This window comes from Pleurodeles waltl, chromosome 6 (assembly GCF_031143425.1).
Source record: "Pleurodeles waltl isolate 20211129_DDA chromosome 6, aPleWal1.hap1.20221129, whole genome shotgun sequence".
NCBI classification, from domain to species: Eukaryota; Metazoa; Chordata; class Amphibia; order Caudata; family Salamandridae; genus Pleurodeles; species Pleurodeles waltl.
This window is the reverse complement of record NC_090445.1, coordinates 1,524,866,588-1,524,889,843: the sequence shown is the minus strand read 5'-3', so window position 1 is coordinate 1,524,889,843 and position 23,256 is coordinate 1,524,866,588. Positions and strand designations below refer to the sequence as shown.

The 23,256-nt window shown below is 42.9% G+C and overlaps 1 protein-coding gene across 3 annotated transcripts in view; it reads right to left on the bottom strand.

The window, feature by feature from the left end:
- INTS11 (integrator complex subunit 11) overlaps nucleotides 1–23,256 on the bottom strand; it is a 194,762-nt gene that overhangs the window by 85,897 nt on the left and 85,609 nt on the right. For all 3 annotated transcript variants that reach the window (XM_069241076.1, XM_069241075.1, XM_069241073.1), the window contains 2 exons: nucleotides 7,952–8,050; nucleotides 7,357–7,391 (listed from right to left, as the gene is read on the bottom strand). In XM_069241076.1, the coding sequence (XP_069097177.1) occupies nucleotides 7,357–7,391; nucleotides 7,952–8,050 (134 nt within the window). The remainder of the gene's footprint in view (nucleotides 1–7,356; nucleotides 7,392–7,951; nucleotides 8,051–23,256) is intronic.

The following is a 23,256-nucleotide window of genomic DNA, read 5'->3' as shown; positions in this document are numbered from 1 at the left end:
CACAGAGCACCTAGATTTTCCCAAGTATCGTCCTTGGGTGTAATGATTGCATCAACCCCGCACCACAGCAAAGGAACCGAGGCTGTGTGACTGGAAACTGACTCATCCCCTCTCCTCTGGGGAGAGAACCAATGCATCACCTCCTCTGCCTTTAAGGACCTGTCGCATCACCTACTCTGCCAGCAAGGAACTGATGCATCACATCTCCTACAAGGACCTAATCGACAGATCACCTCACCTGCGCAGAACGGAAACCAACGCATCTTTTGTTTTCTGGCACCTCATTTCCTATATGGGCTCCATTGTTTATAACGCATCCCAGGTACTGTGTGTTAAAAAGAGACAACCATCGATTTCTCTGGATAACGACTTTTTGCAACTTTTTAAAAGTGATATCTTTGCTTGTGTATTTTGCATTTTTGTCATTTTGATCTTGTTCAAGTCAGATAAATATTGGCTATTTTTCCAAACTGGTGTTGAGTGCTTTTGTGGTGTTTTTACTGTATTACTGTGATTGGGTACAAATACTTTACACATTGCCTCTGAGATAAGTCTGACTGCTTGAGCCAAGCTACCAAGGGAGTGAGAGCAGGGGTTATCTTAGGTGTGTGACTCCTTTGTCTGACTAAAGTAAGGGCCCCTACTTGGACATGGTGTAAATTGACTGCCAACTAGAGACCCCATTTTTAGTAACCACCCAGTAATGTTGGGCCGGGGGATTTGACTAACACCACTGTGAGTGCCTACAGTGTTATCATCACAAGTGGGGGGTGGTATATAGAGAAGCAATTGTCCAGTGTCTGCCCTCCAAGTCCCCCTCAATGACAACAAAGTCGTCTAAGGCTTTACAGTGAGATTTAGTTACATGCATGGAATCGTGTGTGGTACACCCTGGTGTATCTGCATCACAGTAGGTATAGACAATTATTACTGAGCAGGTGTGTTTCCTGCAGTAGCACCAACGGAGGGCAATAACGTTTAAGGTATTGGAACACTGCACTCCTCTTAATTTTATTTTTAAGACCATTAACATTACACAAGAGGGCAGTGATCTGTTCAGGTGTATCTGTCATGAGGGTTTGATATGGAGTACGTAGGTAGTATGTGTGAACAAGCCGTGCAGAATAAATAATACAGAAATACTAAAACTAACAAAAGTAACAGGACAACCATTGCAACATCCAAAGACCCCGATAGTAATATCATCCCCTCTACACAACACTTCCACCCCAGAAGTATCTGTTGCCCTCCCTCAACCAAAAACTAGGTAGTAATTCAGTAACCGGAGCCCCACCCTCCTGAGCAAAACTAGTAAGAAAAGGATATACATTGAGGTGCTAACACTGAGGTCAGAAGTAAGTAGTCGACGCAGGTATTTAGTGGTGTGGAGGGACTGGTGTAGTGTAGATCCAGGCAGGGATGAGGGCGGCATGGGCAGTGGAGGGTTAAGGAAGGCAGAAAGGGCATCACTGGAATGGTCCTCTTCAAAGTCCTGTGGCTGTCCCGATATTTCTGCCGCAAACGCAGGTAACCCAGTCGGTGCTGTACCCGGACATCATCCCTTTGTGACGCAGACAACTTCCAAGTTGGTGTCAGGTTGCTCATGAGGAGCTCTAAAAGGATTTAGAATTCTGAATTACTTTACGTTTTGCTTGTAATCAAGGCACATACTGGATTCCCTGGGACCTGAGGTGTTATTTGACCTCATCGAACTGCTGCCATTGTTTCGTCAACTGCGTGTAGTTTGGAAAAATCATAATCTGGGTTGCTTGGAATCGGAGGTCCCCGGCCTCTCTGCCCACTGTGTCTCAGTATCTATAGTTCCGTAATTTAGCAAAGATCGGGTGACTGGGAGCGCTTGGAGTGGGTTTCTGTGCCAGGAAGTGGAGAGTCATTTCCACCACAAAGCAGCAAGTAGGCAGTGCAGCGGACATTCAGGTAGCAATCCAGGTTTCCAAAAATTGTTTGGGTGTGTAGCCTTCCACTTTCAGGGAACCGAACATAGCAAAGGTTACATCTTCAGGCTCTACGCTCGGCATCCTCGTTGCAAGCCTCCAGGAGCTTAGATGTATGGGAGAGGCGTGAGACCCTCGTTTTAAGTTCCTTCAAAGTGTCTTCAAGTTGAAGGACACAACCTTCCACCCTGTCATTTTAAACTGAAGCACCATGGGGGTACATACCAGTCACCACAGCAGGTACTGGATCCTCAGAGGATTTTGCCCAGCCTCCTCCACAGCCCATTGGCACTGGCAGGGCTGAGCTCCCCAAAGGGCAGGCGCATGCCTCCCCTCCGACTGCGATGGCGAAGAGCTTCGCCAGCACTGCAGTACATGATTGTACCACCGCCCTCCAAGCCTGAAGATGCACATGCAGACTTGTTTGCCGGCTTCTTCAGGGGTATGCCGTCCACCAGGGTCACCCACACGTGCTCCAAGTGTAGGGCGGGGGTGGGTGGAGTGTCAGATCCACCTCTTTGGAAGGAGCATGTAGGGCAGCACCATGAGATCTCCTTGAGAATTTAGGGATAACAAACTTTCTGAAGGAAAGAGCTTTAAAAAGGTACTGATAATTCAAATTCAAGTGCATTTTAAGGTCAAGCCACAAAAGACCGAATCTTATGAGCAAGAAGATTTAGAAAGAGAATGTGCAGTCAGCACCCTTTAGCCACTGGCTTCCATGTGTTTTTCATGCTTTATAATTGTTAGGATGGCTGTCTATCAAGCGTATGGCATTTCCAGGGTGCAAATATACTGCTTTTGTGTACTCATTCCCATTAGGGTTTTGGTAATGGGTATCAAGTATTCCTTTGCAGGGGTGCTGCTTAGTGAGAATCATGGGATGTGAATCTCAGATTTCCCAACTAAAAAAACACAATGAGCCACAGGGTGAATGGGTGAGATGGTCAATGTTTGGTATAGTCTGTTCCCATGAGGTGCAGGATCAGCACTGGTTTGCATTATGTGGACTTCTGAGCTGAATTAAGGTTTGGCAGACAGGTACTTCGACAGCCTGACGTACTAGGTGCCATTGAAAGTAAGCCACCCAATTTAAAATGAACAGCTTATTTTGTATTTGCTTACTATAGCCATCACTGACAGGTATATCCTGGGTGTCAGGGAGAGTTTAAAAAAAATAACACAACAAGAATTGGCAAAGCCAACAGGTCTCACATATGCAAAAGATATTGGCTTTGCCAATATGTTTAAGCCATGTTGTACACCAGCTCTGCTAAAATTAGTTGGGTATAGGAGAATCATGAGGAGTGTCGCAGATGGAATGGCGAAGAGTGGAGTACAAAGGCGAAGAGTGGAGTAGAATGTTGTACAGTGGAGTGGCAGAGAGTGTAGTGTATTGGAGTGGCATAGCTCAGAGTTGTGCAGAGTAGCACACAGTGGAGTGGCATAGAGTGGACTGGTGCAGAGTGCACTGGCGTAGAGTGTTGCATAGTATAGCAACAGAGTGAGGTGGCATTGAGTGCAGAGCAGAATAGAGTCTAATGGCAGAGTGTAGTGGGGTACAGTGGTGAAGAGTAACACAGAGTAGAGTATAGCGCCGTCGAGTGCAGTAGCATAGAGTACTGTAGAGTGTAGTAGTGCAGAAAAGAGTGGCAAAGGGTTCAGTGGCAGAGAGTGAAGTTTTGCAGAGTTGAGTGTCAGAGTGGAGTAGTGGTGTAGAGAGCAGGTGCATTAAGTACAGGGATGTAGAGTGCCGTGGCATGGAGTGCAATGACAGAGTGCAGTTGTGTACAGTGGATAGGCATAGAGTGCAGTGAATAAGAGAAGAGTGGCATTGTGTGCAGCAGAGTGACACAGAGTACAGTGGCTTGGAGTAGATTGTTTCAGAAAAGAGTGAATTGGCGTAGAGTGGACTGGTGAAGGGTAAAGTGCAGTTACATAGAGTTACATAGGAAAATGGTGTAATGTGGTGTAGTGTGCAGAGGCATAGAATGCATGGGTGCAGAAAAAGTGGACTGGAGTACAGTGGATTGACTTAGAGTGCAGGGGAATACAGTTGAGTGTTACAGAGTAAAGCGTATCGGTGTAGAGAGTATTGTCATACATTGCAGTTGCATGGAGTGCTCTGTTGCAGAATGGTGTAGAGTACAGTGGTGTAGAGTGGACTTGTGCAGAGTAGAATGATGTGGCCTAGAATGGAGTGGTGTAGAGGGGCAAAGAGTGCAGTGGTGTAGAGAGAGGAAGAGTGTAGACTAGAGTGGTACAGAGCAGAGTACAGAGGCATAGCGTGAAGTGGCAGAGTTCAGTGGCGTAGAGTGGAGCAGTGCAGAGTGTAGTGGCGGGGAGTGGTGTAAAGTTAAGTGGTGCACAGTACAGTGCAGAGGTGAGGATTGGTGCAGAGTGGAGTATGCACTGCCATTACACTCGACACATTTGCAATTGAAATGACCATTAAGTTTGCAGAGACAGACAGTTTTACTCATAACACTAAACACTGTACAAACGAAAATGTGAGGAAATTGCATCATCTAGTGTAATGATTTATGATCATAATAAAGTATTTGTTTCCAGGACACTTCAGAAGCAACAAAAAATGTGCTTCATTTGTGTTCCTAATTCTGACATATTCTGAAATACTTCGTTCATTTAAATGTTGTTGTGTGCTAGAAAAAACCTCTTTCCTACCCTCAGTATCCAGTAAGATTGTACCATAAATACTCTCACTTTGAAGTCAGAGAAAGAAAAGTAAACAAGTGCCCTTGGAAGACAGCGTCTGACATTTGACCTCAGTCTTTGAATGCACAGCAAATGTGACAAGATAAGAAAAAGATTTAAAGGCCTGTTTACAGAAAGAGAGTCCATGAAAGAGTACAGTAAACACAAATTAGGCAACGGGAAGAATGAACTGTACCTGGAGAGCCCAAAGCGAATAAAGCCAGCAAATAGAAAATGGGAGATACAAACCACAAAGCCAATTAACAGGCGGAATACATTCCTAGGTTTACTTTTTGAAAGTCCCCAAGTTGTCTTTAGCAAACTAGACAGCTGCACTGTCTGGTAGGCTGCAACCTAAAAATTACTTCCACACCATGGGAGAAAACTGGTGTGGGGTGATTTTTTATTTATTTTCAAAAATAAATTTCCGCTAAGTGACTTTTTGAAAAACATAAAATAAAAAGTTTGACAGCTGGGTGCCCATTAAGCTTCTACATTGACAGGAACAACTATGACAGCAGTTCCTGCCAAAGTAAAGAGATAGCTGCTGGGCTGGCAGACATCTCAAAATTTGGCAGTTGGAGTAAAGGCAGAAGAGTCTTCCACTAAACTGTCTGCTTTTCCTCCGTCCCCTAAATCCAAAGGCAGGCCTTCTGTCTAGATTAGTAGAGTGAGCAAAAAACAATGGTTTTAAATACTACTTCGATGTGGCCTGTGGTTAGACTATCTGCAAGCATTTCTCCATTATCTCTTGGATGTTTGATTGCCAGTAGTACGCCTAGAAACCAGAGACTGGTGTAGCTTTCCAAGCCTCCTACTGCCATTATGTTTGATCTCTAAAAGTAGTAAAATTGCATCCACTCAAGGAGTACTTCTATAGGAACAAAAGTGTTACATTTTTAGCAAACGCTAACTAAAGGGCATTGTTACAAAATAGTGGCACAACACAGCACAGCAAGCAAAGTTGCTGCACTGCGTTGCATCAACAGAAGACAGCAGAACTGTTCCCTATCTTCAAATAAATTGTGTAATCCTGGGCTTTCCATGGCCTGCCTAGCACCAAAGGAGAACCCTTATGTCATAATACAATGGTGTGTACATTACGGTCAGGATAGTTTTTGTTCTGGAAGCGGTACCTTCCTGCACCAAACCTATCCTTGGAGGCTTTTTCCTCTTTGTATGTGTGCTGCAGAATGAAGCACACATGCAAAGAGGAAATACAGAGGAGAAATACAAATATTTCTCTTTGAAACACCAGCCTCAAGCAGGTGCACCATTCTAGTGCAAACCCATGCCTACAACTGTTTGCAAACGAAGGTTTGCATCAAAAATCCCTGGGTGGATCAGAGAACGCCCATGCACCACCCATAGAACCCCCCTACCTGGTGCAAAGTAACACAGGGCATTCCAATGTGTTTTTTCTTACAAATCTATGCAAATTGACATTTGTGTGGCTTTGTAAATACCAAATCGGATTTTGCGTTGGGGTTGTGTAAAAGAAAGTGAAGAAACCCACAAATAAAATATTCATAAATCAGGGCCTTTGTAAATATGGGTTTGCGCCAAATTTCATGGGTTAATGCATAGGAACGTCCATGCACCACCCAGGGAATGGTTACCAGATGGAAAATAACACAAGGCAGGGCAATGCACTGCATTATTTTTTCTTACAAAGCCACGCAAAAAGATATCTGCATTGTTTTGGAAATACCAAAAAGGATTCAGCATTAGGGCTGCATCAAAAAAGTGAACAACCTCAATGCGAAATCTTTGTAAATCAGGGACTAAATATATTTAACTTCCAGATTAAAAAAATGAACATGCTAAAACCGGTTAGTGAAATCAGAATGACAAGAAAGAAAAATGACAGACATAGCAAGAATGACTCAGACCCAACTACCAATCCAAGAATCCATTTATTTGGGTTGTCACACCTCAAACACTACCTCTCCTGAAACTATGCCCTTGATCCTTTAAACGTTAAACTGCAGAATCAACATGATGCGCAGCTTCTAAATAATAGACATTGAATTCCTGCTGATTTGTGATTTAGTAGCAGATTTCTGTTTTTTTTCAAGTACTGGTTGCTATTTGCATTCCCTGGCCTGTAACAAATACACTAATTAAATTTGCGTGATCATTTTGTTTAACTTTGTTGCCATGGTAGCATGTTGAAATTACAGCTTTTATTTTCATATGAAGGAACGGTTGAATATAGGTTTTTCAAAAATACAAAAGTACTGGCCCTTTGTCAAAAATATCTACTATGCAATATTTTGCTCTGTATGCCTTTCAAGCACCTGACTGAAAACCTTCATCTTCAGGAACTCTCATCATGCTCTTCTTCGAAGAAACAGTCTGTCCAACAGTTCCCCTACTGTGGGAGCCAATATGTCACTTCCTTGTGGGATTTTTTTCCTAGGACAACAGAGGCAAACACATACAACGTTGCCCAACTATCACCAACCACTTTCCCTCATAAAAAGCCAGATGAACTGGCTTTACCAACACTTGTCAAGAAACATGTTCAATCGTCAATCGCAAAGAAAATGAAAAGCGCTCCACGGCTGAGGTTGATCAACATCCTTATTTTCCTTCAAGGTCATAACGTGAAATAAAACGGAACGTAATATTCCACCTAGAAGGCACAGGATAATCATTAGAAATTAATTTGCTCTGAACTCACCCTAAATGACGATCTGGTGTCATATTATAATCGCCCTGGAAGAGAGAGATTAAAATTCAATAATTTTCAGTGTAAACTGCACATGTTCATGGACCAAAAGTGCATGAGAGGAACTCAATATACATATTGCTTTGTATTGGTGGTAGTCTACGTTAGTTTCATATGAACAAGACACAGCATTCCAACCATATACATGATTCACTGTAAATACGTAAAACAAATCATAACACTTCCCATCATTTATAAAATGTTAGTACAGCTTTCAAGAGAGTACCTTCCAAATCTCTGAACACAGGAGTAAAAATGAAATGTTTCAATAGGAGAACAATACTGAGTAAGTAGCAGGGAGATTGAAGGGGTAAAATATCACAGGGTAGACCATACCACAGTTTGCGAATAATGACTGAAAGAAAATACAACAGTGATACGGGGGAGCGGGAGCAAAATGGCAAAAGAGCAGACTAAAAACAGGTTAGACTGTAAGAGCAGGGTAAGGTACTAGTAGATTTGAGAATGAAGAACATGAAGAGGTGGGGGAGGGGGAAGGGTGTGTGTGTGTGTGTGTGTGTGTGTGTGTACACAAAAAAGGACATACCGTATAAACAACCGAATCAGACCCAACTTTAATCTGAAACATGGCTGCCCCCAGCACGTGACCCGCATAATACGCTTTTATCTCCAGTTCTTCGTCCACCTGCAAAATGATAAGACTCTTATAAGTCCAGTAAACACAGAGTCAGGTCGATCCACTCTGAATGTCTTTTCAATGCAGCACACACATTCACAATAACGATTTTTTATTATTTTCATATACATACGTGAATAAAAACAGAAACCCAAGAAGTAACCATAATTACTGGATCTAAATCAATGATCTTAAGAAAAAAGAACACCAAACGTAGCTTAATAAACAAAAACGGAGCAGGTATAGAACATGCTTGGATTAGAAATTCTATATGATGTTGCAAAAAAAAACAACAAAAAAAAACAAACAAACAAAAAAATTGACTGTGCAAATTAGATTAATTTGACCAAGCGATAGCTTTAATGTCTCTGCTATTGGGTTCATTTATATGGTCACACATGATTTCATATGCTTAGGAGAAAGAGCCATATGTCTTAATTCTCTTCTCTCATTTAGCTTCCTTCCTCTTAAAATACTCAGATGAGATAACAGCAGATTTGAATATCCATAGAAGGGGTTGACTGTCGAGCCATTGTTTCAGAATTAATAGTTTTGCATAGTAAGGTACAACTGATGTGCTTTAACCGTACCACATTTATACAAAAACAGAATACAAAGCTTAAATGTAAACTGCAGAAGATTGAACATGTCGCTATGAATACCACAGACAACCACTTTCCAGTGTATAACCAATTTCGGACTCCAAAACCAAGAAATGCGAACTCTTCGTCTTGCCTTCATGTAGGATTGAACTCAAATCTATCTGGATACATGACTAACGCTTATCTAGTATGCAGTTTAACCTATGGACTACTTAAAGGGATCAAAATTTGCTATTGCCTAAATATTTTTTCCTCTAAATAACTACTAGAATTCCAAAAACCTTCGGATTTTGCATATTGAAAATCGTTCACCCATTTATCTTTTGTCAGAGATTTTTTAGTGGCATACACAGGCATCAACAGGGTGAAATTCTGAAACAAAAATCGACGTTCAAGGTAACCTAGGGATGAAACTACAACAAAATAGCATTTACATAGCTAAAAGCGATTCTCAATGGATTTAGGAAATCACAAGTATCACCCAAAGGTCAAAAAGAGGAAAGAAAATTGGGAATAAAGTTATTTTATTACAGATAATTCCCAACTACTGTACTTATTAGGGTAGCTGAAATGTTAAGACAGAAATTTTGCAGACTTTGTACAATTGTATGTCAATAAGAGTTGGAAACATTTAGATGCTTTGCCTATTCTAATGTAATTGTAATCTGCTGCAGCCAGGAATATGGCTCGCTGATCAGGTCACACACAATTTCATTGTGAGATACTCGTCTGTTCTGTATTTATTGATTTTACATTAGGTAATGTTACTTTGATTATGGATAGAAGCCATCTGGGTAGGTGAAGATGGGAAAATTGGTGGTTAGAAAAGGAGAGTATTCCGGGAACCAGGAGACCGATGTGTGAGTGAAAATCCACAGTACTAAAGCAGGAGAGTCTCAGGAGGGAAGGCATGGCCGCCCACGTCCCAAATGAAGACCATATTTGATTAACTTGTTGAGCCACCTCAGGCATTCTGCAAGCCTAGACAGGCTGTAACAGGAGGTGTTCCAACTCAAGAAGGGCAGAGAACAAACATGAATGTACTTTCAAACTTTCCTCTTATCTTGAGCTGGCAAGAGAAAACTGTCAGTTTCTCCCATTAACACTTAGCCTGAAACTGGACTCTCCCCTCCACGAGAATGAACTTAAGACAGAAGGCCGCAGACTAGCTCTACATTCTCCCGGTGTGTGAATTAGGCTATAGGAAGGAACATGGGATCTGAAAAATGTAAACAGAATCCGGCTACATCTATAAGGAATCTCACTCACATCATGTACCACCAGTAGGGCATAAGTAACACAGATTTATAGAAATCAAGTGGATTGATGGTGAAGGAAAGAAATTCTTTCCTGTCGAAGACATCACTGACATCAAACGTGAATAATTTTAAATGAAGGTTCAAAGACCAGTCAGAACAATGGCTAGTCATCCTGAATTGGTAAGAGGAAGCTTTGAAATGCCAGCAAGTGCGAATGGGTGCAGGGGGTAGTTAAGGAAACTCAAGTGAAACAGATACCAAATTAGTAACTAAGGATAAAAGACAATATTGCATCCCCAATGAGCCACCTCCTCCATGTCTCTTCACTTAAATGACAAACCATATCCAAGAGACAGACAAGTCTAAGACAGATACAGTGTGCTTTCCATTTCTGGCAGGAAGTTGCTAACGTGTAGAAGTGGCTGTGACCAAGAGTAGCACAGCTTCAGCCGATGGGCAAGGGTATGAGATTGAGTTATTAGTTGAGGGAGGCTAGGTACACACCTCGAGCAATAATCACAATCCTTGTCAGGTTGAACCACTTAGGTCACTAAATAAACCTGAGTTTACCCCCTGCCAGCTGTGGCAAGGAGCAGACAGCCAAAAAGGGTAATGTGTAAAGTATTTATGAATTTTAAAAAAACAAAATGACACTAAAAGGACAACAAAAAACTATAAGGGGAAATGGAGGTATGAATTTTAGAGTTTCAAGTCACAATAGCCCAAAGGAGCATAAAGTCCCAATGATAGTCAATGGATGCAGTAGAACAGGACCTACGCACAATTTGATGTGTACGTAATAGAGGGCAGGTTCAACACGAGAAAAATATTTTAACTTTTTACTTAAAGACCTTAAGTCCCAATCCACCTCAGGAATACATTTCTAAAGCCCCCAGGACACCATAGGAGACACTTAGATACTGAGGTATAGGGTGTCAGGCAGAAGCCAACAGCAGGGTCCAGGCAGGTACAGTTTACAGTAGAATTGGGCTTTTGCAGCAGAGATCTCTTGTAGCTTGTCGTATAACTCTCTGTAGCTGGAGCAAGTCTGACTCTTGATCCTTGCACGTAGTCTTCTTCTTTGCCCTGGGTAAAAGAGAGAGAAAGAGCAGCTCCAGTCTTTCAGGGCTCTTCTCAGGTCCCTGAATGCAGGTTCAGTTCTCCTCTGATCAATCACAGGTTTGAGAGTGTTCTGAAGTGGGTGCCTGGAGATGCCACGTGTATGCCTGGCATGAACTTTAGGTAGGAATGACCCCCTGAACATGCCCTAACCAATGGGGGAAAGGTTCCCGGGGTCAACCTGACCCACTTGGACATTTTCAAGATGGTGAAAGTCTTCAACCGCACTAACCTTGGGCTCAGAGGGCGGTGCGTGTGTGTGGGGAGTGTACAAAAGTAATCCTAGGGTCCATCCACATCTAGCACTAAAATCCAGTTTGAAGCAGGTCTTGTATTATATATATATATATATATATATATATATATGGAAAATGTCACTTACCCAGTGTACATCTGTTCGTGGCATTAGTCGCTGCAGATTCACATGCTGTGCACATCCCGCCATCTGGTGTTGGGCTCGGAGTGTTACAAGTTGTTTTTCTTCGAAGAAGTCTTTTCGAGTCACGAGACGAGGGACTCCTCCCATTTCAACTCCATTGCGCATGGGCGTCGACTCCATCTTAGATTGTTTTCCCCGCAGAGGGTGAGGTAGGAGTTGTGTATGCTAGTAATAGTGCCCATGCAATGGAGTGAATGCGTATGTACATAATGAAGTTTAAAGTAATATATTTACAAATATACAAATGTTTAAGATCTACTTCTAAACGGCTACAGGCTCCCGGGGAAGCGGGTGGGCGCATGTGAATTTGCAGCGACTAATGCCACGAACAGATGTACACTGGGTAAGTGACATTTTCCGTTCGATGGCATGTGTAGCTGCAGATACACATGCTGTGCATAGACTAGTAAGCAGTTATCTCCCCAAAAGCGGTGGTTCAGCCTGTAGGAGTTGAAGTAGTTTGAAATAATGTTCTTAGTACAGCTTGACCTACTGTTGCCTGTTGTGCAGTTAACACATCTACACGGTAGTGCTTGGTAAATGTATGAGGCGTAGACCATATTGCTGCCTTACATATTTCGTTCATTGGAATATTTCCTAGAAAGGCCATGGTAGCACCTTTCTTTCTGGTTGAGTGTGCCTTTGGTGTAATAGGCAGTTCTCTTTTAGCTTTAAGATACCAGGTTTGAATGCACTTAACTATTTATTTAGCAATGCCTTGTTTTGAAATTGGATTTCCTGTATGAGGTTTTCGAAAGGCGATAAATAGTTGTTGTGTCTTTCAAATTAGTTTTGTTCTGTCAATGTAGTACATTAGTGCTCTTTTGATGTCTAATGTATGTAGTGCTCTTTCAGCTACAGAATCTGGCTGTGGGAAGAACACTGGTAATTCTACCGTTTGATTCAAGTGGAACGGTGAGATTACTTTTGGTAAAATTTTAGGATTGGTCCGTAGAACAACTTTATTTTTGTGTTTTTGAATAAATGGTTCTTGAATGGTAAATGCATGAATTTCACTCACTCTTCTTAGAGATGTGATGGCAATTAAAAATGCAACTTTCCACGTTAAGTATTGCATTTCACAAGAATGCTTGGGCTCAAAACGTGGACCCATGAGTCGTGTTAAGACAATGTTGAGGTTCCATGAAGGAACTGGTGGTGTTCTTGGTGGTATAATTCTCTTTAGGCCTTCCATAAACGCTTTTATGACTGGTATCCTAAACAATGAAGTTGAGTGCGTAATTTGCAGGTAAGCTGAAATTGCCGTAAGATGTATTTTAATGGAAGAGAAAGCTAGTTTAGATTTTTGCAAATGTAGTAAGTATCCTACTATCTCTTTTGCAGATGCGTATAAAGGTTGAATTTGATTATTATGGCAGTAATAAACAAATCTTTTCCACTTATTTGCATAGCAGTGTCTAGTGGTAGGTTTTCTAGCTTGTTTTATGACCTCCATACATTCCTGTGTGAGGTCTAAGTGCCCGAATTCTAGGATTTCAGGAGCCAAATTGCTAGATTCAGCGATGCTGGATTTGGATGTCTGATCTGTTGTTTGTGTTGTGTTAACAGATCTGGTCTGTTTGGCAGTTTGACATGAGGTACTACTAAAAGGTCTAGTAGTGTTGTGTACCAAGGTTGCCTTGCCCATGTTGGTGCTATTAGTATGAGTTTGAGTTTGTTTTGACTCAACTTGTTTACTAGATATGGAAGAAGTGGGAGAGGGGGAAAAGCGTACGCAAATATCCCTGACCAGTTCATCCATAGTGCATTGCCCTGAGACTGATGTTGTGGGTACCTGGATGCGAAGTTTTGGCATTTTGAGTTTTCTTTTGTTGCAAATAGATCTATTTGTGGCGTTCCCCACATTCTGAAGTAAGTGTTCAGTATTTGGGGGTGAATTTCCCATTCGTGGATCTGTTGGTGATCCCGAGAGAGATTGTCTGCTAACTGATTCTGAATCCCTGGAATAAATTGTGCTATTAGGCGAATGTGGTTGTGAATCGCCCAATGCCATATTTTTGGTGTTAGGAGACACAACTGTGTCGAGTGTGTTCCTCCCTGTTTGTTTAGGTAATACATTGTTGTCATGTTGTCTGTTTTGACAAGAGTTTATTTGTGGGTTATTATGGGTTGAAATGCTTTCAGCGCTAGAAACACCGCTAACAGTTCTAAGTGGTTTATATGAAACTGTCTTTGCTGAATGTCCCATTGTCCTTGGATGCTGTGCTGATTGAGGTGTGCTCCCCACCCTGTCATGGATGCATCTGTCGTTATTACGTATTGTGGCACTGGGTCTTGAAAAGGCCGCCCTTGGTTTAAATTTATACTGTTCCACCATTGAAACGAGATGTATGTTTGGTGGTCTATCAACACCAGATCTAGAAGTTGACCCTGTGCTTGTGACCACTGTGATGCTAGGCACTGTTGTAAGGGCCGCATGTGCAACCTTGCGTTTGGGACAATGGCTATGCATGAGGACATCATGCCTAGGAGTTTCATTACTAATTTGACCTGTATCTTTTGGTTTGGATACATGGCTTGTATTACATTGTGGAATGTTTGGACTCTTTGTGGACTTGGAGTGGCAATTCCTTTTAGTGTGTTGATTGTTGCTCCTAGGTATTGCTGTGTTTGACACGGCAGAAGGTGTGATTTTGAGTAATTGATTGAGAAACCTAGTTTGTGTAGGGTTTCTATGACATAATTTGTGTGTTGTGAACACTGTATTTGCGTGTTGGTTTTGATTAACCAATCGTCTAGGTACAGGAACACATGTATTTGCTGCCTTCTGATATGTGCAGCTACTACTGCTAGACATTTTGTAAAAACTCTTGGCGCAGTTGTTATTCCGAATGGCAACACTTTGAATTGGTAATGTATCCCTTGGAATACAAACCTTAGGTACTTTCTGTGTGAAGGATGTATTGGTATATGGAAATATGCATCCTTTAGATCCAGTGTTGTCATGTAGTCTTGCTGTTTGAGCAGTGGGATTACTTCTTGTAATGTAACCATGTGAAAGTGGTCTGATTTGATGTATATATTTAATATTCTGAGATCTAGTATAGGTCTTAGAGTTTTGTCTTTTTTGGGTATCAGAAAGTACAGTGAGTAAACTCCTGTGTTTAGTTCTTGTTTTGGTACTAATTCTATTGCCTCTTTTTGGAGCAATGCTTGAACTTCTAATCCTAGAAGATTTATATGTTGTTATGACATACTGTGTGTTTTCGGTGGGAGTGTTGGAGGGAATTCGAGAAATTCTATGCAATAACCATGCTGGATAATTGCTAGTACCCAAGTATCTGTTGTTATCTCCTCCCAATGTTTGTAAAATTGGCTTAGTCTTCCCCCCACAGGTGTTATGTGATGGGGATGTGTGACTTGTAAGTCACTGCTTATTTTGAGGACTTTTGGGGCTTTGGAATTTTCCTCTATTTTTTGGGAATTGTCCCCCTCTATATTGCCCCCGAAAACTTCCCCGCTGATATTGGCTTTGGTAAGTGGGCCTTGTTTGTGATGTTGTGGTTTCTGTAGGTTGTCCTCGAAACCCTCCCCTAAAAGGTGTTTTGCGAAATGTGCCTCTGCTCTGCGGGGAGTAGAGTGCGCCCATGGCTTTTGCTGTATCAGTGTCTTTCTTGAGTTTATCAATAGCAGTGTCGACTTCCGGCCCAAACAACTGCTGTTCATTAAATGGCATATTTAGCACAGCTTGTTAAATTTCCGGCTTGAAACCTGCCGTGCGCAGCCATGCGTGCCTTCTTATTGTTATTGCAGTACTTACTGTCCTTGCAGCCGTATCTGCTGCATCCATTGAAGACCGTATCTGATTATTAGAGATACTTTGTCCTTCTTCCACCACTTGTTGTGCTCTTTTTTGGAACTCCTTGGGTAAGTGTTCTATCAAATGTTGCATCTCATCCCAGTGAGCTCTATCATATCTTGCCAAAAGTGCTTGTGAATTGGCAATGCGCCATTGGTTTGCTGCTTGTGCTGCAACCCTTTTGCCCGCAGCATCAAATTTGCGACTCTCTTTGTCTGGAGGTGGTGCGTCCCCCGAGGTATAAGAGTTTGCTCTCTTACGAGCTGCCCGACAACTACTGAGTCTGGTGTTAACTGGGTTGTAATATAAACAGGATCTGTTGGCGGTGGCTTGTACTTTTTCTCCACCCTTGGAGTTATGGCTCGGGCCTTTAACAGGATCCTGAAAGATTTGTTTTGAATGTTTTAGCATTCCTGGGAGCATAGGTAGTCTGGTATTGGCTATGAGTGGAGGATAGCGTGTTAAACAAAAAGTCATCCTCAACTGGTTCGGAATGCAAGGTGACGTTATGGAAAGCAGCTGCCTTTGCGATCACTTGTGTGTAAGATGTACTGTCCTCAGGAGGGGACGGCCTGGCAGGGTACGAGTCTGGGCTGTTGTCCGATACTGGAGCATCGTAAAGGTCCCATGCATCGGGATTATCTGGACTCATGGCAGTATGAGTCGGGGAGTGCATAAGTGGAGGAGTTGCTACTGGTGATGTGTGCACTGATGGTGGTGGAGACGATGGTGGAGTTGTTTTCTTTGCCACCTTTGCCTGTGGCTCCTTGTCCTTTTCTTGAAAGGCAAGTTTTCTTTTTATTTTAATTGGGGGAAGAGTGGTTATCTTCCCTGTGTCTTGATGAATGTGGAGCCTTCTTTGAGTATAGTCTGTGTGAGAAACTGGGGCTGATTGCAGAGGCCCCCTAACTTTTTGCCCCCATTTTCCACTTTATGCTGGTGTTTTCCTGACTCTGATGGTGCCCTGGGTACTGCTAACCAGTCCCAGGGCCTGTGCTCTGTGTAAAATGGATATGCAAATTAGGCTAATTATAATTGGCTAAGTTAACCTACCTATAAGTCCCTAGTATATGGTAGGGCATGTAGGTTTAGGGACCACAGCATAGGTGGTGCACACCTAGGTGCATTGCTGAGGTGCCCAGTGTCATTTTAAAAGCAAGCCTGCCTTGCTGGCTGCTTTTAAATTAAAGTTATATGCAAATTCGACTTTGGAATTAAAGGTACTTCCAAAGTCTTAAACTACCTTATTTTTACATATAAGTCACCCCTAAGGTGTGCCCTATGTGCCCCTAGGGCTGGGTGCCATGTAACTATAAGCAGGGACTTTATAAAAATAGATTTATAAGCCCTGGTGAGGTAAAAACAGCCAAATTCGTTTTTCCCTCATTGAAGTAAATGGCCTTCATAGGCTAGAATGGGCAGACTTTATTTTAAATTTTAAAGTCTCCTTAAATGTTACATACCAAGAATTTGGTATCAAACTGATTGTTATAATAAATCCCACAACTTCCAGTTGTTGGATTTAATATAACTAGTGCAGGTAAAAAGTTTAGACTTTACCTAAAAAGTTGCCAATTTCAGCTCTGCATTGTTTTTGCTGCTGTGCTCTGATTGGCCAGCCTGCAGCAGCTTCTGCCAGGCTACTTTAATGAGGTGTGAAGTGGCCTGACTTCACACAAAGGAATGTGCTTGGGGGAGAGAATCTCCCCTCAGCAGATGGTGAGGCAGGAAGGGGGAGGGCTGCCAAACTGGTCTTCAAAGGCAGAGAAGGACATTTGCAGCACCCAGCAACACCCCCACATCCTGCAACCCCAGACAATTAGGTGCCCCCTTGATTAGATTAGGAGAGGGCAGGAGAGGGGTGTGTTTATGATTTTTAGCCACACCAGTGGGTGGGCTCAGCCAGATCTCTCCTCCAAAAATCAGATTCATCCATTTTGGATTTTTAGAGACTGTTGCCTTCTGGGATGGATTTTTGCCACACTTCCCAGGAAGTGGTCATCACAGGGGGACGACCCTGTCCCTGATTGGAGAACCAGGGCCCCCCTGCTTTTCACCCAGGAGCAAGGATAAAACTGGCAGACCTGCACCCACGCCTGAGATCCCCACCAAATTTCAAGAAGAAGGAACTACAAGAAGAAGGACTGCCCTGCTGGACCCCTGGCCTGCACCTCGACCCTGCACTCAGAAAGACTGCACCAGCTGCACACTTGGGCTTCACCACAAGAAGGACTTTGCCTGGCTTCCACTGGTTCAAGGAGGGACTCCCTGTTTGCTACAGGTGAAAAATTGCTAACCAGAGTCCCCTGCACCAACTCCTGAAAAAGTGACCAGCTGACCACTGTCCAGTGGCCAAAAAGGAGTTTGCGCCAGGTGCATTCTGGGAGTTGAAGTCCGCACTTCCCAAGGACCATCACAGAACTTCTGGACCCTTGGGGTGAGCTGTGGACCCCAAAAGAACCTTAAAAGAACATCTGGGTGAAGCCCCAGAAGTTTGGAAAAGATTGGAGAATTTTTGGAAAAAAGCTCCATAAAGTGACCGACCCGACGCGGAAATTCTAGCCGGCTTGCCTCAACCGCGACCCGGCCTGACTTCGTGGTTCGTCCCGGTAAAGAAAAACATCCAAAAAAGAGACTAAGTCCGAACGTAAAAAGTTGACCGGGACCTTCCAGCCATCGTATCCGAGAAGGGCTCCACAGACGTCGGATCAAGATCCAGGTTTACCCCGGTCGAAGGATTTTCATCTCGAAAAAACGACTAAGTCCGAAGGTAAAAATCACCACCGAGGAAACCGACTTCGCGTATCCGGACAAGGGCTCCAGGAGGTCGGATCCAACTGGCAGGTTCGTCCCGGTGAAGAAAAACTTCAAAATAAAGACTAAGTCAGAAGGTAACTTTTTAACCGAGGCTTCCCGCGACCTGTAGCCGAGCAGGGCTCCATCGCGGTCGGCCTGAAAGTTTGACTTTGCCCCGGTCCTGGTGCAACCAGATGACCCGATTGGCGCTTTTTGTTTCTAAGCGCTAGAAAATAATAATACTTTAAAAATTCATATCTCCGGTTCCCCTGAACCGATTTTAATCGTTTTTGTGTCATTTTAAAGATAAAAATATAAGCTATTTTTATAAATTGGTTTTGGATTTTTAAACTGTTTCCTGTGTTTTATTTAATTACTGTTTTGTGATATCTGAATGCTTTACACTTTGTCTCCTAAGTTAAGCCTTGACGCTCGATGCCAAGCTACCAAGGGTAGAGCTGGGATTAATTTACTGAGACCTAACTGTACTTTTGTGGAGGTTTGTGGCTTGTTGCTACGTGTAGGTACCTACCTGCCCTACCAATAACCCATTTTCTACAGCTTGAAGTTCCTCTCCAAATCTATGTTTTTGCATTTGGGAGGACAATCCTTGTTCCTCTGTATAGGAACCTGTTTTTGGCTCTGAGGCTGGATGTTTCGGAACCTAAACTTTTTCGGACGTCTTTTTAGGCTCCGAAGAAACCTTTGTAATTTTCGGCGTGGTGGTGTCTCGGTGCCGAATTTGTTCGGTGCCGCTGTCACGGTGCCGAAATTTCTCTGAGCCGATGTCTCGGGTCCGAGATTGCTGTGTGGCGGTATCTCGACCGGAGTCGGATGACTTCGACACCAGCGTGCCCTTTTTCGGTGCCTTGGCTCGGTCACCTATTTTTTGGGTTAAGCCATGGCCTGTTGGCGGTGGCGTCCCCTGGGCTTTTGTTGACTTCTCGTGAGTCTTATGTTTCGACGTCTTACTCACGGTTTTCGGCATTTCTTCGGCCTCGAGCTCTTCCGAGTACGACTCGTGGATAGAGAAAGCTTCCTCTTCCTCCTCGAAACGCTCTTGTCCTGTCGGCGTCGACGCCATCTGCAGTCTTCTGGCTCTTCGGTCTCTTAACGTCTTTCTGGACCGAAACGCTCGACAGGCCTCACAAGTATCTTCCTTGTGCTCTGGGGACAAGCACAAGTTACAGACCAGATGCTGATCCGTATACGGATACTTGTTATGGCATTTTGGACAGAAGCGGAATGGGGTCCGTTCCATCAGCCTTGAAGTCACACGTGGCCGGGCCGACCAGGCCCCGACGGGGGATCGGAAAAACCCCGAAGGGCCACCGGAGCTCTTCAAAATTCGGTGTCGATCTGTTGTAACTAACCCGATACCGAACGCAAACAATACCGACGTTTTTTCCGAGATTCTAACTAACTTTCCGACCCGAAACACGGAGCGAAAAGGAACACGTCCGAAACCGATGGCGGAAAAAAAACAATCTAAGATGGAGTCGACGCCCATGCGCAATGGAGTCGAAATGGGAGGTCTTGTGACTCGAAAAGACTTCTTCGAAGAAAAACAACCTGTAACACTCCGAGCCCAACACCTTAAGGCGGGATGTGCACAGCATGTGTATTTGCAGCTACACATGCCATCGAACATATATATATATATATCTCAATATCAGAGACAGTTCTGGTGCAACAAAAGCCGAGTTTTCCAGCAACCAGACATTACTTACACAAGAACTGTTTTGGAACAGTGATCATACCCTTTGAAGTGTGCCCCAAGCGTTATGTAAACCCCAGCAGACTTGTCCAGCAGGTTTTGGTACTCCTTCAGGACTTGACATTGCAATGTCAAAAAGAGGCCCACTGTGATTGGAGGCTCCCTATCTGGTGGAGAAAAAAAGAAGGGGGGGCAGGACTGGGTATTACCTACATCTGCTTATAACAGGTAGGCCTCCTTGAAGTTAATCCAGTTCCCGGTTCCAGCCCATTAGCTATTCTATCAAGGGCACACCACCTCCACACGCACACGCACACACACGTCCTTTGTCTCAACTCTGGGAGCAAGTTCACCCCGGGGGTAATAAAATGCCAATTAAAATCAGGTAGACACTGGAAAGCAAAACGCACATTAGCCCCTGAGAACTCCAGGCATGGAGAGTGTAACTTTCTAAAAGTTCATTTTCCTGAATATGGAGTACTAATCCAACTTCATCACGGAAATAACTGTTAAACATGGTTGTTTATTTTCTAGCTAACCCCATTTCTAAGGTATTGTATTAGTATTTAATATTGCATTTCAGTGTCTTCCTAGGAAAACAATGGCTAACCATCTACAGTGAAAATAGTTTTTGGGGCCTGTTCACTGCAAGGACATGTTTAACATTAACGTGCTCTACTTTTAAATACTATGCACTGTGCCTTTTGGACAGTAAGATCTACTTAGGAGTTATTTATTAATATCTAAAAAATAAAGTTAGACCTGTGAAAAGGTGTTATTTTGATAGTGTAACTTGAAGTTTAAAACTACACAGATAGGTTACACATGGTTGGCCTGCAGTAATTTTATGCCGTCACTGTAGTGGATGGTACAATGGATGCTGCAGTATACTTGTGACGTTTAACTTACATGCTCTGGTTACACTTTGTAACATATACTAGGGACTTAAAAGGTAAATATGCCACTTAGGCGCGTCCCAATTTTACCATGTTGAAAGGAGGAGCACAAACAATTTATCACTGGTTAGCAGGGGTAAAGTGCACAGAGTTTTACAGTCAGCAAAAATACCGGGTTAAAAAAAAAGTTTAAAAAAAAATACCCATGTTGATAATGCACAAAAGGCTGAGCTCATACAGTAAGAGGATGCACATGTACTGCCGTAACTGCACAGGTGGCAATGGGTCCTGCTTTTGATCAAGGATTGATGTCAAAGGTGCAAGAACAGTTAAGAATCATACGTGTGGACAGGCCAAACAAAAGTTTGTCTGCACCGGTTTCTGCAGCAATTCATTGTGAAGGTGCATAAGAATGTAAGAAAGAATGTAAGAAAGAATCTACAGAATGTAAAATTAGGTCTATACATACACAATAATTTCAAAAACTCACAGATGGAGGGGCAGAGAACATGGTAGACAAGGTGGCAGAAGAGTCGGGAGACAGACAGAGTTGGGGTTTTGGAGCGTTTGATCGACCTGGTAAGTCCTATTGCTCTTGTGGGACAACTAGGAAAATAAAAGCAAAGGGCCTGTTTTACAAAGGTAAACTTGTTCAAATTTACAACTCTTCGCCAATCACAACAGTACTTTACGGGTAGTATCTTTATGACTGTGGAGTTTCCATACATAAAAAGATAGGACTGTTTGCAATTCCTCCGGGCTCAGGTGGTCAGCTCAAACAACCTAGTTATCCTCCCCCTTCTCCAGACAGATCTCCATCTTGTTAGGCTAACCTGATGGGAGTACACTGCTCCATACATACTTTGATCCCTAAAGAAAAGAATGGGATGTCTGTATAATGTGTCGTCACTGGAAAGCTCACTTTGGGGCTGATTTAGATTTAGGCAGACAAGTTGCCCTTTCACAACTATGGGATTTATATTTTGGCGGATGAGGTATCGGTCATCATTGTGACTGAGTAATCCGTCCGCTGAAATCTAAATCAGGCTCTTTATAGCTTATTGATACTGTTGCTAGTCAGTCTACATTAAATAACTGTTCTCTTCTTTTTCTCCCTTGGGCAAAGAAACTGATGTAGCTGGCATTTCAAATGTAAGTATTCCTCATTCTCTTCAAATTCTGTGTCCATCTCTTTGAGCCGAATTATGGACTAACAGATCTTTCTTCCCAGTTCACAGGTGAACCTGCTCAGAGGGATATTGTTTGTAAAACTGCATTGCACAGGGTATTGGCCGAGCTATGGTGCTTATTTAGATGTTCCGATTGTACGTAAGAATGCAGTTTTAGTCCTGTTGTGTGAATGTGGCTGCATTTCCAATATCAATGAGGATATAAATGATTCGCCCTAAAATATGTATGATGTTTTAGTGCAAGCCCCTCCGTCTTTCTGGTCCCAAAATACTAGAGAAGTAGGCTGCATTTGGACTGCAGATCCTATCAAGATTCAACCGACTCTAAGGAAGACGCTTTCTTACATCCTACAGTATTTCTTAAGTTCTGAGTCAGAAGCAGGAATCTGCCTAGTTGTTGCTGTTCTGTTAAAGCAAACAGTTTTGATCCCTACTGTTGGAATCCGTAACACTCCCATATTGCCATCAAGAAGTTAGATAAAGAAACATACCGATTTGCGCAATATTTCTGTGCTATAAATGCTGTTGTAATAGCAAGCTTTTCTTTTGTGCCAAACCCAGCTATTATTCTAGCATGCATCCCGCAACTGTTGTTGATTTATGTTCTGTTTCTTCAAATGTCTGCTGCTTTTTGTATTCTCTTTCATTTGATCTCAAACGACATGAACTCTCCCTTCACAAGGGCATACCAAGTCACCTATATTCCCCAAGCACTTAAATATATAGACACTGTGGCTTTCCCTTGTAATTGTACCTTGGGCCACTATGTTGACTTGTTAGTTACCTAGGATCACTTGGACTAATGTAAATGTGACCCCCCACAATATATGCTCACTTAATCAGCTAAATGAGGACACACAGCCTTTAGAGATAAACTGCAATTCTATTTGCTCCACGAGTGAGGTAACAGTGTGCTAAAAACATTCAAGCTCTTATAAGTGACACTAGCCAGTTATTGTCCCTCTGATGTGCGCTCTTAGGAACGGCTGGCTATTCCTGTTAATGGATTCTAGACCATGCTTGTATTGAGAAACAGTTACATGATCTTGTGAAAAAGGAGAGCACTGAAACTTTGCCTTGGACCACGGATTGGAGCAAACCTTTGTCTATGAGAACGTGTGCACATGTATGCTCAAATTTCAGCTTGCAAAACCTTCTATACTGCATTTATCCAGATTGTTGGTGCAAAGCAACAAAAAAAGATTGCCTGTTTTCCTTGGCTCCTAATGCTGTGGTTGCAGCCCCCCCCCCATTGTTGCATGCTGCAGCAGCTATCAATCTTGTTGGGTTGTCTGAAAATATTATTTAACTCTCACTGCGGCTATAACTCATGCTGAAGCAGCACTATCGCCAGCTACTAAAACACAGCAAGTTTCA